The sequence below is a fragment of the Engystomops pustulosus genome, chromosome 7 (assembly GCF_040894005.1).
Source record: "Engystomops pustulosus chromosome 7, aEngPut4.maternal, whole genome shotgun sequence".
NCBI classification, from domain to species: Eukaryota; Metazoa; Chordata; class Amphibia; order Anura; family Leptodactylidae; genus Engystomops; species Engystomops pustulosus.
In genome coordinates, this window is record NC_092417.1 from 28,897,506 (window position 1) to 28,915,281 (window position 17,776).

General features: G+C 43.8%; 2 protein-coding genes across 5 annotated transcripts in view; one reads left to right on the forward strand and one right to left on the reverse strand.

The window, feature by feature from the left end:
* Window positions 1-223: 223 nt before the first annotated feature.
* Window positions 224-9,642, reverse strand: LOC140069466 (uncharacterized). Of its 3 annotated transcripts, none has more exons than XM_072115225.1 (5): window positions 9,315-9,642; window positions 4,410-4,559; window positions 3,815-4,000; window positions 3,600-3,723; window positions 224-2,941 (listed from the first exon to the last, which is right to left on the reverse strand). In XM_072115225.1, exons 2-5 carry the CDS (start codon window positions 4,515-4,517, stop codon window positions 1,200-1,202), a joined length of 2,160 nt encoding a protein of 719 aa, XP_071971326.1. In that variant the 5' UTR covers window positions 4,518-4,559; window positions 9,315-9,642; the 3' UTR covers window positions 224-1,199. The 3 variants fall into 3 exon arrangements, with proteins under 3 accessions (XP_071971326.1, XP_071971327.1, XP_071971325.1); XM_072115226.1 differs by having other exon boundaries at window positions 224-2,938; window positions 4,410-4,563; XM_072115224.1 differs by having other exon boundaries at window positions 4,410-4,563.
* PALS1 (protein associated with LIN7 1, MAGUK p55 family member) overlaps window positions 9,261-17,776 on the forward strand; it is a 38,685-nt gene continuing 30,169 nt past the window's right edge. Inside the window, exon 1 of one of the 2 annotated variants that reach the window (XM_072115228.1) lies at window positions 9,261-9,355. The gene's annotated coding sequence lies outside the window, so the exon portion shown is untranslated. Of the gene's footprint in view, window positions 9,356-9,587; window positions 9,883-17,776 lie in introns of those variants that run through there. The other variant, XM_072115227.1, reaches the window with a different exon arrangement.

Consider the following 17,776-nt stretch of genomic DNA (forward strand, 5'->3'; position numbering starts at 1 on the left):
TCAGGTGTAAGACCCCCTACACACAACTCACATCACACTCACAGTATGTGCAGTCTGAAACGTCCGGCCTTAACTCTGACGACCGGAACAGAACTCAGCGTGTCGGTACAGTTCCGCTTGTCAGTGTTCTGGTCGGACATTTCTGCTAGCACACACTTGTTACTGGTTTCCCTGAGACATAACTTCCTTTGTCCAGATTTGTTTTTGTCAATAGTATTAAAAAAAAAAAAAAAAAATTCTTTATTATAAATTAATACAGGAGACAATTTTTCATAACAAAAAGGAAAAAGGGCGCACAGCCCACATATAACTTACCACAAAATAAATTCATTACAATTCAGCAGGGCTGTAGCTGGTATACAGTCTTTATCATAACCCCCAAATATTTCATTTTTTTCCTAGATTCTCCAAAGTGAGCAGAAAAAAAAAAAAAAAAGTTGGATCCAAATGAAAGAAAACCTGGTGTTTGTTGTCTATGAACATTTTTTGAAAGCAAAAAGGTCATTTTTTTAAGAGGACTTACCTCCCTCTCAGTTTCTGGAATTGTAGTCCTTAATTAAAAGGGCTTGTCCCGGGTTGAAAAACATGGCTGCTTTCTCCCACAAACAGCGCCACACGTGACCATGGTCTGTGCTGGTATTGCAGCTCAGCCTTATAGATATTATTGTTACTATACCACGTACAATACCACGTACTATACCAGGGGCAATACCACGTCATGGTCAGTAGAGGAGCTGTATGTGGAAGGAAGCTGCCATGTTTTTTTAATCTCGCGACAACCCCTTTAAGCACCAATGTGAATTTTGTAGTGTTCTAGTATCATCCTCTCTTAAAAGAAGTCTACCGACATCCAAATGACCCCGCATGTAAAAACAGCATTGGCTCAGGAACTTTATATGTGTTTCGTGCAAATCTTTCCTTTTTCACGTTCTAGTTTTTATGTCCTTATGCAAATTATCTTCTTGAATGACAGGGGAGAAGCCGTCTTGATGCACTTGTTTTGGGCACTACTAACATTACCCAGAGCCATCCCTACACACAAAGACAGACTTTCCTTGCCCAACCGAAAACCGGAGCACTAGTAGCCGTGACCCCGTCTCTGGTGCACAGGGACAAGATGAAAACTTGACAAGATGCCGCTCAAAAAGTGCCCGGCACAATACTGTTTTGTCTGGTGGGATGGTAGCGTCTCAATCAAATTATAAATTTGGTTTTAGCCCCGTGTGCTTTAGCTGGTGTGTAATAAGACTGGATTTTTTGGCAAAGTGTTTCCCACATTCTGAGCATGAATATGGCTTACTACCTGTGTGGGGCTGATCTCCCATGTGGGCCTTAGCTCTTGTGAGGGGCTTACCTTCTGTGTGGACCTTTTCTCCCTTATGGGCCTTAGCTCTTGTGTGGGCCTCATCCCCTGTGAGGGCTTCACCTCCTGTGTGGGCCTTCCCTCTTGTGTGGGCCTTACCCCCTGTTAGGGCCTTACCCCCTGTGAGGGTCTTTCCTCTTGTGTGCGGTTTATCTCCTGTGTGGGCCTTAGCTCTTGTATGGGCTTTCCCTCCTGTGTGGGCCTTACCCCCTGTGAGGGTCGAACACCCTGTGTGGGCTTCCTCTCCTGTTTGGGCCTCATCCCCTGTTAGGGCCTTCCCTTCTTTGTTGGTTTTCCCTCCTGTGTGGGCCTCATCCCCAATTAGGGCCTTCCCTCCTTTGTGGGCCTCATCCCCAATTAGGGCCTTCCCTCCTTTGTGGGCCTTCCCTCCTGTGTTGGCCTCATCCCCTATGTGGGGTTTATCTCCTGTGTGGACCTTCCCTATTTTGTTGGCCTTCCCTCGGGTGCGGGCCTTCCCTCCTTTGTTGGCCTTCCCTCCTTTGTTGGCCTCATCCCCTGTGTGGGCCTTCCCTCCTTTGTTGGCCTCATCCCCTGTGTGGGCCTTCCCTCCTTTGTTGGCCTCATCCCCTGTGTGGGCCTTCCCTCCTTTGTTGGCTTCCCCTCCTGTGTGGGCCTCATCCTGTGTGTGGGGTTTATCTCCTGTGCGGTTCTTCCCACTTTTGTGGGCCTTTCTTCCCGTGTGTGAGACAATCTCTCTTGTGCAGGCCTTCTCTCCTGTGTGGACCTCATCTCCTTTGTGGACCCATTGATGATCAGCAAGAGACGATTTTCGAGCAAATGTTTTGCCACATGCTGAGCAGAAATACGGTTTAAACCCTATGTGTCTCATCTGATGAGCAATGAGATTTGATTGTACACCAAAGCGTTTCCCGCATTCTGGACATGGGTATGGCTTCTCTCCTGTGCAAGTCCTCAGATGCTGCGAGAGATGGGATTTGTTCTTCAATATTCCACTTGCTGCATGTACATTTTGCCTCTTCCTTTTGTGGGATTTCTTATGTTTGCGGAGACCCGACTTCTTGCTAAAAGATTCCCCACATTCTCGGCACGAGTGTGGCTTTTCTTGTGGCTTTTCTTGTGGGTGACTTTTCTGATGTTTCACAAGATCTGATTTCCGGACGAAACATCTGTCACATTGTGAGCACGAGTGTGGCCTCACCCGGCTGTGTACCCTCTCATGCTGCACAAGATTTACTTTTCGAGCAAAATTTCTATCGCAAAATGCACATGCAAATTTTCCAGGAATATTTCCATGATTACAAAGACTGATGTTCCGGGTTAGACATTTCTTACACGCAGAGGATGGAGCGAGAAAAGTATCTGCCTCCTGTGTAAAACTTACCCCAAAGTCTGGTAGTGGAAATAATCCACCTCCTCCATGATCCATGTCTGATCTAGGAGGATACTGAAACAATAGATCGATGATGCGGTGTTCTGGATAAATCATTTGTGCTATTGCGTGTTCTCCTGTAGATTGTTGTGGGATTTCGTTTACTTCTATATTACCATATGGGGAACTGAAGAGATTTTCATTCAAATTTTTGTTAGAGTCAACTGCTGAAACAAACAAAAAAATAAAATTCTGTTTAAGTTGTATTTTATAACCCCCATTTAACAGTGTTTTTATGGATATTTAAAATTAGCAATTGTCTCCTGTGTCCTATACATTAACATTTTTTTTCTTTTGGTAAATTTTATTAAACTTTTTTTTTTTTTTACAAGTTTCATTGTAATAGGGAAATCCATAAGTGCATCCAATTACAGGGGCAAGCAACGCCTCTGGGGGTAGATGTCTCAATCAGAGCTGTACTGGGTACATGTGGGAGTCATGTGACTTCCGGGCCTATAGAGGTAGCAGGAATAGCCCTATGCAGTGAGGATAGGAGAAGGAAGAAGCAATAATAATTCTTATATATGTCAATTCCATACACACACGGCAGAAAAAATCTGGATTTCTGATCTGCAACAACTAAGTGCAATGCAAAGGTTGCGCTCCGCACCCCTGCTGATGTATTTGTTATGGCTACGGACTTACCCCTGGGATAAATCCTGTATCATTTACACTGCCTGTGCAATTTTCCTTAAGATGCACCTGTCTTCCGACCCCCTCTCTATTGCACTTCCCAATCTTTTTAAAAATGGATGATTGTGTATGTGCAATGGTGACCCCTCAAAACTGCTCTCTTCTTTTTACCGAATAAAAGCTTCCTCTCACCCGGTAGTGTTTGGGGTTTTTGATTCTCCATCAGGATCTCCTTGTATTGCTCCTTGTGTCCTTCTAAATATTCCCACTCCTCCATGGAGAAATGGACGGTGACATCCTGACTCCTTACAAGAACCTGAGACACAGGATGACAGGCACATCATACACACATATTATCACTTACTTTTACAGTATAACATCCCACCGACCCCCCCGGAAGCACTCACCTCTCTAGTTAGCAGCTCGGTCATCTTTTTGATGATTTCTAGGATCTTCTCCTCATTGTTTTTCTCCAGGATCAGTGAATGTGGTAGAGTGATGGGGCTCCGGCTCCTGTTCATTACTTCTGAGACATGGGGTTGGTTTCCGCTGGTCACACACTCACTAGATGTCTTTTTCACTATTGTGTAATCCTGAAATAAGTTGAAAATGTGTAAATATGCTTATATAAAGAGTCTGGTGAGGGCTAAGAAACAAATCAAAATTTTAGGACCTAGCAAGGGCTAAGCTGTGGCTTCCCAGTAGTAATTGCTTTCCACTAGTACGTTTCTCTGTAACCAAGGCTTATATTTCAGTCCTACTCTGAAAAGACTGAAAATTCATCTCTTATATTCAAAATAATACTGTATGCTCAGCACATTTCCCAGGATGAATTTACATATTCAGCCATACCAAATGCCACTATGAAGTATTTATGCCACTGGTGTCTGATGTCAGCAGTGACAACATTCAGCTCCATGCCATCAGCATTGCTGGAAGAACCCGGGTGACCCTGGACAATTTTAAGAGATAATATAGAGACCCATAGTCTAAACCTCTCACCTCTCCAGTCAGCAGGTAGAGGATCTCCAGGGTGAGGTTTAATATCCTCTCAGTGTTGTCTTTTCTGCCCCTGTACATCCCTGGTGTGTCCGTCACAGAGGAGACCATCGTTTTGTAGAGCAATATACACGGACTTTAACGAGGAAGATCCTGTCTGGAACAAATATAATTCAACATAGTTAAAAAAATAAAAATAAATAATAGCTGTATTCACTATTGCACCATGACTGCTTTAAACTTCTCACAGGAAGGGGCTGCGGACTGTGGGACCCCCTCACCCATCTCATATTGACAATCAGAATATTCCTCTAAGACAATTCAGACTCCTGAATCAGAAAATAGGTCTATTACCTGACATGTACCACTGCCCAATGTCTATTGTTAAGAGGCAGCTGGTGCTTACCATGAAACAGACACAGGGGCATCACAGCTGCTTCACTGACATCACTGCCTGGCACATACTCCATGCCCGGTGCTTATCAGTAAGTGGCAGCTCATCCTTATCACCAAGGACTGTACAGTGCCAGCGTCCAGTCACAAAGCCATAAGAAATCTTACCCTATCTAGCGGACCACCTGATATTTTTTCAGCATTTTTGTTACAAGAAGATTTGGAGGTTCCATAAACCTAAACAGACATATTTGTAAAATTTCAGGGCTCAATACTATGCAAGGACGGGATTTCCTCAACCAAATTTACATGCAGTGGAAAATATAAAAAATATTTAGCCTCCTTTTTTCATAAATCAACAAAGGGCAGAGAGCTCAGTTCTGCCGAGGTGTTCTCAGTCCAGGTAACAGAGCTGCCTCATGTACAGTGTTTCCCAGATTATACACGGCCTTTTGGTTATTTTGTGTCATAGGGATTAAACGCTTTTATCTAGCCCTGTGCACCAAAATTTTGGTTCCAAAAAAATCAGGCCGTGGAGTCGGTAAACCAAACCTCCGACTTCTCAATTTCCTAAACTTCGATTCCAGCTCCACCAAAATGGTCACCGACTTCACAGTCCTGTTTTCCTGGTCACTCTTGCAGTGCTGAGATAAATACAGGCTTTCCCTCCAAGTGCCTTATACCATTTATCCATAGCAGAAGAGCTTCACACCTGCGCATGTACATAAAGTGCAGCCACATTCATCTCAACTAAAAGGAGGATCAGGTGTGCACAGACACAGACCCTGGAAGGCCACATGCGGGCTCTAAAGTCATGAGTTGCGGATCCTGCTGATAATCAATGTCCAATGAGCACTCCCATAACTGATGTAACATAATTGATGGAAACTTATTGCTGCAGGAGGCCGGTTAGTGGTAAGTAGAGAAGTTCTCGCTACTCCAGGTTCCCTTCCTGCTGCTCCGCTCCAGTGTCCTGACTCCTGACCCTGGTCGAGGTCAGGAACCAGAGCAGAGCCCCTGCACGAGAGGAGTGGTAAGTAATTGTCAGCTGTACTGTACTCCCAGGGCCTCTCCTGCTCCTAGTTCAGTTCGGCTTTGGGTCCTGATGCTGGGACATACAACCAGCGGGGGACGCAGAGCGGCACATGGAGGAGAAGAGGAGCCGGGAAAGGAGAGGGTTTATTTATTTCTTTTGTCAGCACTGGGTCTCCAGTATTTTTAGTTTTATTCTCTGGGGTCTCCAGTATTTTAAAGAGAACCCGTCATGCAAAATAACTCCCTAATCTAAATATATTTTCATAAACTGCCATTAGAGAGCATTGCCTCTATCCCTTCATTGTCCCTCTACATGCCTGTAAACCTAAGCAATGAGGTCCTAAAGCTGTATGCAAATGACCTGTGAAATGTCCAATGAGTCATTAGCATATTCAAGCTGTCCAGCTTATTCATGAGTGGGAGGCATAGCCACACCCCCAGTGCTTGACTGACATAATGATGTAATGGCTGCTCCATGTACTGGTGGCCACACTCCCTGCAGCCTGTGTGTGTGTATAGGAGAGATACAACAGCTCCAGGCAGCCATGTTATAGCAGAACATGTCAGGTACTTGTGTAGCTGATGTCTGTGTATCACACATGTGTATTAGGAGTATGCAGCATGTCAGCAGATGCAGCACACACACCAGCAATGCTTTACTATACATTACACACAGACATGAGCTGGGGGAGGGGTAACAGGGGTGACATCACTGCCTCTGACCATGTGACCAACCTCATTTACATAATAAAGAATAGATGATTTTACAATGAATAATGTATGAAGTAACTATATAAAGGCTGGGATGGGATCCTTGTGAGCTGCTCCAACAGGTAGTAGTGACAAGACTAGTGGCAGAGACCTGATGACAGGTGTCCTTTAAGCCTGCTATGGGTTTCTCCAGTACTATTATTCTCTGCTATGAATGTAGTATTTGGTTTCTGGGGTGGTATTTATTTCTGTGCTGTGGTTGTTGGTGCATTTATTGTTCTGGTTACTGATGCGGCCGATTAAAGTATGATAGTGACCCTGACATTGGACCTTTGGACCAATAAATAATGGCCCCCTGACCTAAATCCTTCGATCAAGAACAGAACATACATTTAAAAGGTTTGCCCACGAAAGAAAATTCACACATTTCAATGCCTTGGAGAATTTTGCACAATAAAGATAATTTTTTAACCCTTTACTTTACATTTTCTCCGTTGTATTGCTGTTTTATCTCCTATCACTCAGTGATGGTCAGTGTAGGATTCCAGAGTGTGAGCGGGGACTCTCTAAGCAGACACTTCATGATTCCTCTGTGCTATGAGATGCTGTGTGCTGACAATGTGCTTAGATTATCAGGGTACAGGGTTATAAACACTTTCATTTAACTTCTGAACATTCACTAGTATCTGACACATAGAAAGAGAGATGAGACAGATCAGAGAGAGAGAGAGATTATGAGATCCATTAGATGCATATAACACATGACATTCTCAGCTCTGCTATCCCAGGCATAACATACACTGACAGCCCTGCTGTGCCCCCTCCCCCTTCGCTGGATAAAGACCTTATAGATTTTGTCTCCTCAGGCTGCTGCTGGCAGGAAGTCTGTGTGTGTGTGAGCTCGTCCTGGAATACAAGGGGAGAAGCCGATGCAGAGAGGAGCTCAGTGCAGCATCAGACAGGAGAACAATCTGTCCTGCCTGACCCTACACTTCTGATTTAGGATGTATTACAGGAATGTATGCCCGGGCATGCGTCAGGCGTGCTAGAGAGGCGGAGAGGTGAGAGCGTCTCTCCCCTCCCCTCTGCATAGAAAATAAAGCCACATGGCTGTACCATATCAAGCGCCATAGCTGCCTATGGGGGACATATATCCTGCCAGCTAATTATACGTCCCCATGCGTTCGTGTGAATACACTATTAGGGTCGGATCCTGGGGCAACCAAAATTGTGTACACCAGGACTAACAGAGACAGGTTGGACTTGTATCTGTGAAATGCTGCATTTTTGTGATTAAAACAGTGAATTAGGGAATGTGTTATTTTGTTATCCTGAGTATATATATAGAATCTTGTCTTCGTGGTAATACCCCATTAATGGAAATTTAGAAGTCTTCATAATTTATTATATGTTTGTGGAGTCCGTCCATTTTATCATGATTACGACAAAATTGTCACCGACTCCACAGCCCTGCCAAAAAGTGGAAAATTTGCACATGTGACGTTCCTAAAGTTTTATCATGATGATAAATGTTACCTAATTAAGAACAAATTACTGGCAGTCCACGACTTAAGGACACCTGACTTCTAGACGGACCCCTCTGCCCCCTGTGACCTCTGGTGAAGCTCTCTAGATGCTTTACTTAAGTCCCAGGGGTCACATGCTGGCGACTTTTGGAAATGACTGCCCTTGGCGGGAAAACAAGCAGAATTATGAGCTGCTCTGTCTTTTGCGTCTCGTGCAGTCGTCTCCTCCAAATACATCTGGAAAGCAGAGCCCCCTCATGTATCTGGCGGTGCCGGAAGTGAAAGGCTTCATCATACAATGGGGGCATGAACCGCCAACGTATGATAAATCCCCCACTCTAAGTCTATGTTGACACTACAGGCAGTCCCCTGGTTACATACAAGATAGGCTCTGTAGGTTTGTTCTTAAGTTGAATTTGTATGTAAGTCTGAACTGTATATTTATAATTGTAATCCAAGTCAGAACTTTTTTGGTCTCTGTGACAATTGGATTTTAAAAATGTTGGGTTGTCATTAGAACCAGAAGTAACAATAAAGCTTCATTACAGACGCCTGTGATAACTGTTATAGCTGATTATTGTAGCCTAGGACTAAAGTACAGTAAGTTACCAACATCCAGAGGTTTGTTTGTAACTAGGGGTCGTCTGCAAGTCAGGTGTTCTCAAGTAGGGGACCAACTGTATAGTTATTGCATCTTGGTATCAGTATACAGACTCAGCATATACGCCCATGTTACCGCGCCCCACTGGAAATACAATGAACAACGACGCTATATGCGCAGAAACACCCCCCCCCCCCCCCCACATAATTAATCACTCAATCAAATTTTGGGAAAAATTTTGCATCAAAGACACTTACAACAATACAACCTACAATATAAAGCTGTAGGATAACATGGCTGCCAACTTTTTTAAAAAAAAACTGTATTTTTTCCTGGTTCTTTGTATATTCTTTGTATTTTTTAAACATATTTATGAAAAGTTTCTACTGAATAATAAAAATACAACTCCTGTAGTGCCTGCAGCCACCGCTAGGGGGAGCTCGGTGCATTGTATAGCTGCCATAGAACTCATTGCAGACAGCGCCCCTAGTGGCGGCAGCGGGTGATATCAGTATATAAAAGTGCCGGGAGTGCTGTGTGGGGCACTGCACGGGCAGGGTAACTGCCTGCTATATACAGTGCCCTTCCCCTACTGTATACATAACTGTACAGTGCACTGAGGCGCCCCCATCCATCACTCACCGACCTCCAACCACAGTCCTGGCGGGAAATGCGAAGCTGAGGTAGAGGGGGCAGAGCTAACGATTTGTGGGAGTGGCCTCGCGTAACGGCGCTGATAGATTTTATCATCGCGCCTGGGCGTAGGAATATTGAGGAAAAAAAATAGTCCGAGTGCGCTGACTGATCTTATTACTCTATTTAACGTTGTTACTACAGCAATAGTACAAAAATACTATATAATGTATCGTCTGGGCATGACAAGCCCAGCAGGGGGCGCCGGCGACAGCAAACCAGCAACACTTTACGGCCCCCGGCTCACCGCGCATGCGCCGGGCACCTGTTGTTACGCACGCACTGGACGCCAGGCGGCTAGAGCCACACTGCGCCTGCGCCGTGTCCCCTTGCCCCGGCTTTCCCCTAACTCTCCGGCGCGTGCGCGGTGGATGTGTCTGAAGTCTGGGAGACTCCCGCGTCACTGCTCCTGACACCCACGGCTCTGAGTGTGTGCCCAGAGTGCGGAGGGAGAAGGAAGCCCGCTCCAAGGCTGGAGAAGGAGCCGGAGGTGTCAGAGGGCAGACGTTACCCCGAGGTGAGTGACGGCAGAGCCATAGAAGAGCCTCATCTCTGCACTGTCACAGCTACAAGTTGCTGCTGCCCCTTTAAGAGCAGGGCTTACTGTTACTTGTAGTTGCCCGGTGTCTGGAGACGTTCAGGCTTCGTGCACTTTACTTTACTGGCTGCTGCTATGGAGGCTGAGAGGCCTGACAGGTGCAGGGCTGTGTGTCTGTATAGGGCTGTGTGTCTGTATAGGGCTGTGTGTCTGTATAGGGCTGTGTGTCTGTATAGGGCTGTGTGTCTGTATAGGGCTGTGTGTCTGTATAGGGCTGTGTGTCTGTATAGGGCTGTGTGTCTGTATAGGGCTGTGTGTCTGTATAGGGCTGTGTGTCTGTATATATTGGGGGATTTATATGTAAAATGGGATGTAAGGGGGTATATGTATGTATACATAGGTATAAGTGTGTATAGATTGTGGTACATAGGCGTTTGTATACTAATATATGTGTATGTAGGGCTGTGTGTGTGTGTGTATATAGGGCTGTATGACTAAATATTGGGGGATTTATGTGTATAATGGGATGTAAGGTGGTATATGTTTGTATGTATATGGAGGTATAAGTGTGTATATATTGTGGTACATAGGCGTTTGTATACTTATATGTATGTATATAGGGGGCTGTATATGCCATAGTCTGAGCTGACATGGCAACAGGTGGTCCAGTGATCACTTTATATACACGTATATGAGATATATCACACACCACCCAGTAGTTCCAGATGTTGGAGTTGCTCGTCAAGGCTCTGTCACTATACCGACACCACACAGCTCCATAAGTAGTGACTATCCAGGTGCAGCTGCTGTAATCTGTCTTCATGAGACTTCTCTCCTCTGTGTCATCAAGTGATAAAGGGTTAAATCATAATTTTGTTCCCCTGTCATGTGACGGCACAGGCAGCACCCTGTTGCACCCACAGGTTTCCATACACTACCACTCCCTCCGCACTATGATGACAGGAGTGTATGGAGTCATTGTGGATATGGCGGAGGTGTAGTCCTGTCATTGATCCTGATTATAGGATCAAGCGAGAGCCGTATGTGACCTGCTGTCTGACGGGTGATCTATATGTGTGTGAATATATAAATATATCCTGATTTTTCTATCAACCTCAGAGTGCAGCATCCTTACTTTTTTTTTTCTAAAAAAAAAAACCAAAACATTTTTGGAGGATTTCAGCCAGCCCTGTAAAGTGTGCACCGCCACGTTGATTAGTTAAGTTGTGCTGCTTGAAACATTTAATACAGGCGTACCCTGGATTAAGTACAGGATAGATTCTGCAGGTTTGTTCTTAAGTTGAATTTGTATGTAAGTTGCAACTGTATATTTTATAATTGTAACCCCAGTCAAAAAAATGTTTTGGTCTTTGTGACCAAATTGGATTTTAAAACTTTTGGGTTGTCATAAGAACCCGGATTAACAATAAAGCTTAATTGCCGACACCTCTGATAACTCTTACAGATGATCGTTGTACCCTGGGACTAAAATACTGTAAATTATCAACATCCAGAGGGCTGTTTGTAACTAGGGGTCATCTGTAAGTCGGATGTTCTTAAGTAGGGGACCGCCTGTACTTGTGTCTGTATGAATCTGTGTACGCATTATCATTCCTTATGTCTCTGTGTATATTTCTGAATGTGTAATCATGTCAGTTGTATCCGTGTTTGGAGCTTTTTACATGATAGATTTGTATCTATCTATGTATGTATAAATGCATTTGTATAGGGTTCTTTGGCATTTTGTGTGTTTGTATGGTATTTGTGCATTTGTGTGTATGTAGTATGTGTGTAGTATTTATGTGGATGCAGTATGATTGGAGTATTTGTGTATATGTATTTACAGAAATATTCATCTATAAGCTTGTATATCTGCACATGCAATATGTCTGCAGTGTTTACTCCAGCATGTAGGTATGTACCATATGCATACAGTATGTATTTGTAGTTGTGCACGCATTGGGGGACATTTACTTAAAGTGTCGGTGTCTGCATTGGCTTTGTTACCGACCTGCTCTGGGAAAGAAGATACACATTTAATATTGTAGAGCTGTGCAGAGACATTTCTGGCGCCGAGACCATTTTCTGTCCCTGGGACCAAAATCTGTCCCGAGCACCAGAAATGTGTCCAACAGTCCCTGCTAGACCAGTTTTCTTTTGGTCTACTTTCCGCCAGTTTACAGCGCCCAAAAATGGCTGTGACACATATTAATTCTGTCTGAGTTTCCACTCCGCCAAAGCCACGCCCCTTTTTGGAGAAGAGTCGGAGCAGACGGAAAAAGTCATTTTTTCTGTCCCCGACAGCTAATAAATAGGTCTGAGAGCAGAACATGTGGTGAGAGCGCCACAAAACTGGCGGAAACACCATAGTAAATGTCCCCCATTGTGTATGTGTATTTTCGAAGCACCACTGTATTGGATGTCCCGTAAATCTTGAGCTGGCCCCATGTCCAATGACCTAAAATGCTGCAATATCTAATATACCGTAGTCCTATCGATCTGTTTAGGGGCATTAGACCGACAGCCGGGACTTAGAGTCTGTATCGTACGGATGATTTACGGCTGAGTTAACTCGATCTGAGACTCTATACATGTCTGTAGGCCCCAATGCACCCGACAGTTGTTGAAACGTTGTCACTGTGTGTTATGTACCTTCCTTTCTGGCATGATCTCCTCTATGGCCCCTTAGATGTGGATCATCCCTGTTGATGTTGGTTGCTTATTAGCAGCAGATTTCTTGGTATATTGGATATTATCATTGTCCGGACGCAATACAACAGCAATTAAAGGAGGTTTGTGAGAATTTTATCAAAAAGCAGAGGAAATTAAAACCCACCAAATCAGGAGTTACTAGCAGTCCATAGGATGCAAGTTTCTTTTGTAGCAGCGCCAGTTCTGGAACGTTTACCAGTACAGGCATCCCTTTATGTGAATAGAGTGATAAATGTACACTACAGTCCTATAGACTATAGGGGAATATTCTCCTGGTCAGTCAGACCCCCAGATTATAGCTGATTCTTATGGGGGTGCAATACTAGGACACTCTATAAACCACTGTGGGGTCTAGAAGGGACCTATATAGGCTTTGCTGCTTTCAGGAATCCTTTAGTAGTTGATTGTATATTTTTTTGGGCCTCTTGAGATAATTTAGTTTTTCGTTTGAAGCCAAATCTCTGAGCTATGAGAACAAATCATAGGCCATGTCCCTATCTGGTGCCCTGCACGGAGCTGTAGGTTCTGTATTACTTAGTAAAGTCCTAGGATGGGCAGTGATTTCATATATTTGTGGTATGGAGGGGGGGATGGGAGGGTGCTGCCGAGTAGCTGGTACAGAGTAGATAGGGGAATTGTTGATAATGTTACTACAGAGGTGAAGGAGGGAGGGAATGTGGTCTGCAGTCTGGCCCCTCGTCTCAATCCCATATATTACAGAATTGCCTAATATACAGACACACGTGGAATTAGGATGAAGCTGGGAATTGCAGCTCTGTGTTGTACTCTCTCCGGCTCAGTTACTCGAAATTAGAGGATTAGAGCAGAGATAATATGATGCATAAATTACCCAGTCTATGGTGCAAAATGCCTTTCTAATATGATGCTTTCAGAGAGGGAAAGGAGAATCTATAACCAGCACTTTTGCTTTCTGTGAGCAGTGTCTGGAAGGCATCCACCAGCTTGTGTTGTTCTACCACCCGATTTATTTCAAGGCTAAAAAACCTTTGTAAACCCCCCCCCCCCCCTTCGCTAGGAGGTTTTTGGGAGACGTCCCAAGCCTACCAATGCCCTTGGTCATTGGTTGGTGCCAACACCTGCCCATCGATTACCATTGCTGCATTTGGGACTGCGTCCATTACTTTATCCAGGGTAAATTAGAGGCTATCCATGCCATAGTTGTACCCTGAACTGTAGGAGACACGCACATCTGCACCCCCATGTCTTGTTATGCCATGGCTTGTTTATGCATATTTATGGTTTATATGTATGCGTTACAGATGTGCTGCTGTGATTTCATGTGATCAGATACATACATGGGGCAGACATTGCAGATGTAATAGGACCTTGGATGACATCACACTGGTCACATGACATGAAGTGCCCAAAGATGTAACAGAGATCTCTCTCAATGTTCCACAAAGCAGCATGTCCTGGCAGCGAGACCTGTCTTGATCATGAACAAGGATGTGGGGCAATGTAGTAGCCAATGAATATGCAGGGCCTTATTGGACTCACTAACTGTGACTGGACTCATAAAGGAACCATTTATGTATGAGGGTAATACTTTTTAACTATAGTTTTCAATGAAGTCTTTATTGAAGACAGGTTCTCTTTAAGGCAATGATTTTAGGTGTCCCCTAAGCAGGCCTTGACCTTCTTTGGCCCTGTAGTTAGTGCATGGGATTGGTCTGCAAATTGTATGTACTAACCAAAAAAAGATTTTTAAAAAAAAATTTTTATTTTATACTGAAAAATAAGTATAGAAATTATCCGCTATTGTTTATGTGATCCAAAGCAATATTACTATGTCACATGTCAAAGAGAAGAGCAGATGGGGTGACATTGGGGATTGTATCGTGTAGAGCCGGTCTTATTATTTTGGGATGGTTCCTCTCATTGTCTGCCTAAACAGCGCAGCGGCGACTCCCTACGCTAATAAAAGCTGTTTGCCCTGGCATTGTTTATAGCACATACTTAAGATTCCTTCCGTAGCTTTCACCGGTTTCTATCTTTACTATAAATCTTACAATCCCGGGGATCTTTGCCAGTGCCCATCCCCTGCCAAGGTCCATGGTCACCTGAGACGCGGGCGCTATCCATGGATGGTGCGGGGTAGACGCGCGTGTAGCTGAGCGTGCAGTGACTTGTACATACTTCCTAATAGATCTAGGATTGCATAAGACGCTGTCATACAGGTCTTCTCTGTGAGTCACATCCATCCTGATAAAGTGTACAGAGGATCCTTTACATTGTGGTGACTCAGTTATTGCATTAGGATGTGTCCCTGTGTATCGCTAATTGGAGAAATCTGCAATCCTATTAGTTTTATATCGGCCCAAACCATCTTCTTAAGGCTTAACGTAGTCCTGTAGCGTAGCACGGAGGGCACACGTCGGCACCCGGGAGAGGAGGGGGCTAGCACGGCTCACATTCCGGGAAAAGGACATGTCCTATCTTTCTCCTGACTACGGAATGGTACAGTGCTGCGCCGTACCGCTCCATTCGGCGCCGTACGCCCATTGGCGGCCCATGGGGGATATATATCTGGCGTATTAACGTCCCCCCAACCGCCGTCTGAATGCAGCCTATTTACTGTTTTTCTGGATTTTCTGAAATGTTCTACCTATCGGTGGAAGGAATCTGTGTTGAATTTGTAGCATTTTGGGCTAGTAAAATAACCACTTTTGGGTAGTATAAATGTAGATGTTTAAATTTAACATGGTAGGAGATAAACATCTGATCACGGAGAATCCTCAGGCTTGTGTATCCCCCAATTCCAAGATGGAAATGGCTCACTTTTCCATACAAAAATAAACTGGACAATCCCTTTAAGTGCTGTTAATTTGTAGCCTCCCATAGAGATGAATACAGTATAGTGGACATACACGGCTTTCCATTAATGCGCTGAGATGTGGGGCCCCCTTAGTAGGAGATCACATCAGTTGGACGCCTAGAAGTCCTCTTAATAGGGCATCTCCTTTACATGGATGCAGGACTTCACACATAGGGATAGGAGTATGACTGCTGCAGTCTAGGAGAAGGATGTATGTTTGCATGTTGTCTTGGTGGCCATCAGCAACATTTTAATAGAACTAAAGATCCATTATTAATAATATTTGTTTCCATAGCGCCATAGGGAGGCAGGTGAATCATAGTGCAGTAATACTCCACTGTAATAATAAAAATTTCCTGGGTGCTATAAATTATCTCTGATCTCTATCCGTCTCATAGATGTATTTCAGACCTATTCACGTAAAGGGAACTTTTCACCAGGTTTTCACCCACTAAACTCCTAGTCCCCTCAGGTTGGTTATAAAATGTCCTTGAAATGTGAAATCTCACCTGTTTACCTATTAAAAACAAAACAAACAAACTTCTTTTTAAACCCATTTTCACATGTGATGTGTTTTTAGGGGCTTCTGAAGAGACTTCCCCCCCCCCTGCATCCACTATCTTCTGTTCTATAGCACTTAGAAACATGGTGTCATATTAAAGATATGAATCTCGTCTTTCAGAAGGCATCAGGCTTGTGGGTTTATGAGCTACAGAATCAGAGATGCTGGCAACTTGTTGGAAAAGCTGCAGATAAAAATCCAGTTCCTGCCTATTTTTAACCTGCCTGTATATCCAGTTCTGTAACTCACAGATAGATGCTCGATGTGACCAGAAAGCTGAGATTCTTAACTTTGGTATGGCACCAGCTTCATGTTTCTATGTGCTATTGAACACAAGATAGGGGTGTCTGAAATGACATTACCCCCAGCATCCACTAAACTTGATGCATCGCATGTGAAAATGAGGCGGGAAGAGTCACATTTTCCTGCCTCATAAGAGGGGATTCTAGAAAGAACATTTCATACCCACCTGAGGGGGTCGGTAGATTAGTGGGGTAAAACCTAGTGACAGGTTCCCTTTAATGTTCTAAGTTTTTGTGGTATTTGGGAGACACTTGTTTACTTTCTGCATTAGACCCCTGTACTGGTAATCGCAAGGTTTCCCAGTAATCAGACACTGGGAATATACAATGTGTCCTCTTGTTACTAATAGTAACCATACAATGTGTCCTCTTGTTACTAATAGTAACCGTACAATGTATCCTCTTGTTACTAATAGTAACCGTACAATGTGTCCTCTTGTTACTAATAGTAACCGTACAATGTATCCTCTTGTTACTAATAGTAACCGTACAATGTGCCCTCTTGTTACTAATAGTAACCATACAATGTGCCCTCTTGTTACTAATAGTAACCATACAATGTGCCCTCTTGTTACTAATAGTAACCATACAATGTGCACTCTTGTTACTAATAGTAACCATACAATGTGCTCTCTAGTTACTAATAGTAACCATACATTGTGCTCTCTAGTTACTAATAGTAACCATACAATGTGCCCTCTAGTTACTAATAGTAACCATACAATGTGCCCTCTAGTTACTAATAGTAACCATACAATGTGCCCTCTAGTTACTAATAGTAACCATACAATGTGCTCTCTAGTTACTAATAGTAACCATACAATGTGCCCTCTTGTTACTAATAGTAACCATACAATGTGCCCTCTAGTTACTAATAGTAACCATACAATGTGCCCTCTAGTTACTAATAGTAACCATACATTGTGCTCTCTAGTTACTAATAGTAACCATACAATGTGCTCTCTAGTTACTAATAGTAACCGTACAATGTGCCCTCTCGTTACTAATAGTAACCGTACAATGTGCCCTCTCGTTACTAATAGTAACCATACAATGTGCTCTCTAGTTACTAATAGTAACCATACAATGTGCCCTCTTGTTACTAATAGTAACCATACAATGTGCCCTCTAGTTACTAATAGTAACCATACAATGTGCCCTCTAGTTACTAATAGTAACCATACATTGTGCTCTCTAGTTACTAATAGTAACCGTACAATGTGCCCTCTCGTTACTAATAGTAACCGTACAATGTGCCCTCTTGTTGCATACAGCACATAGTTTCTATTAGTATAGTGCTGTCCCCGTCATTCCTCTTGCTCTCCCTTGAGAATCGCCTCACGTCCGCTGACACAGATGCGGGTCCTCGGTGTGAGATCACCTTTTATTTACATGATGTGTCTGCGCCCGGCCTTTGTACCGCAGTTCCCAGGCTTGCCCACCAGTTGCTATAGGAACTAA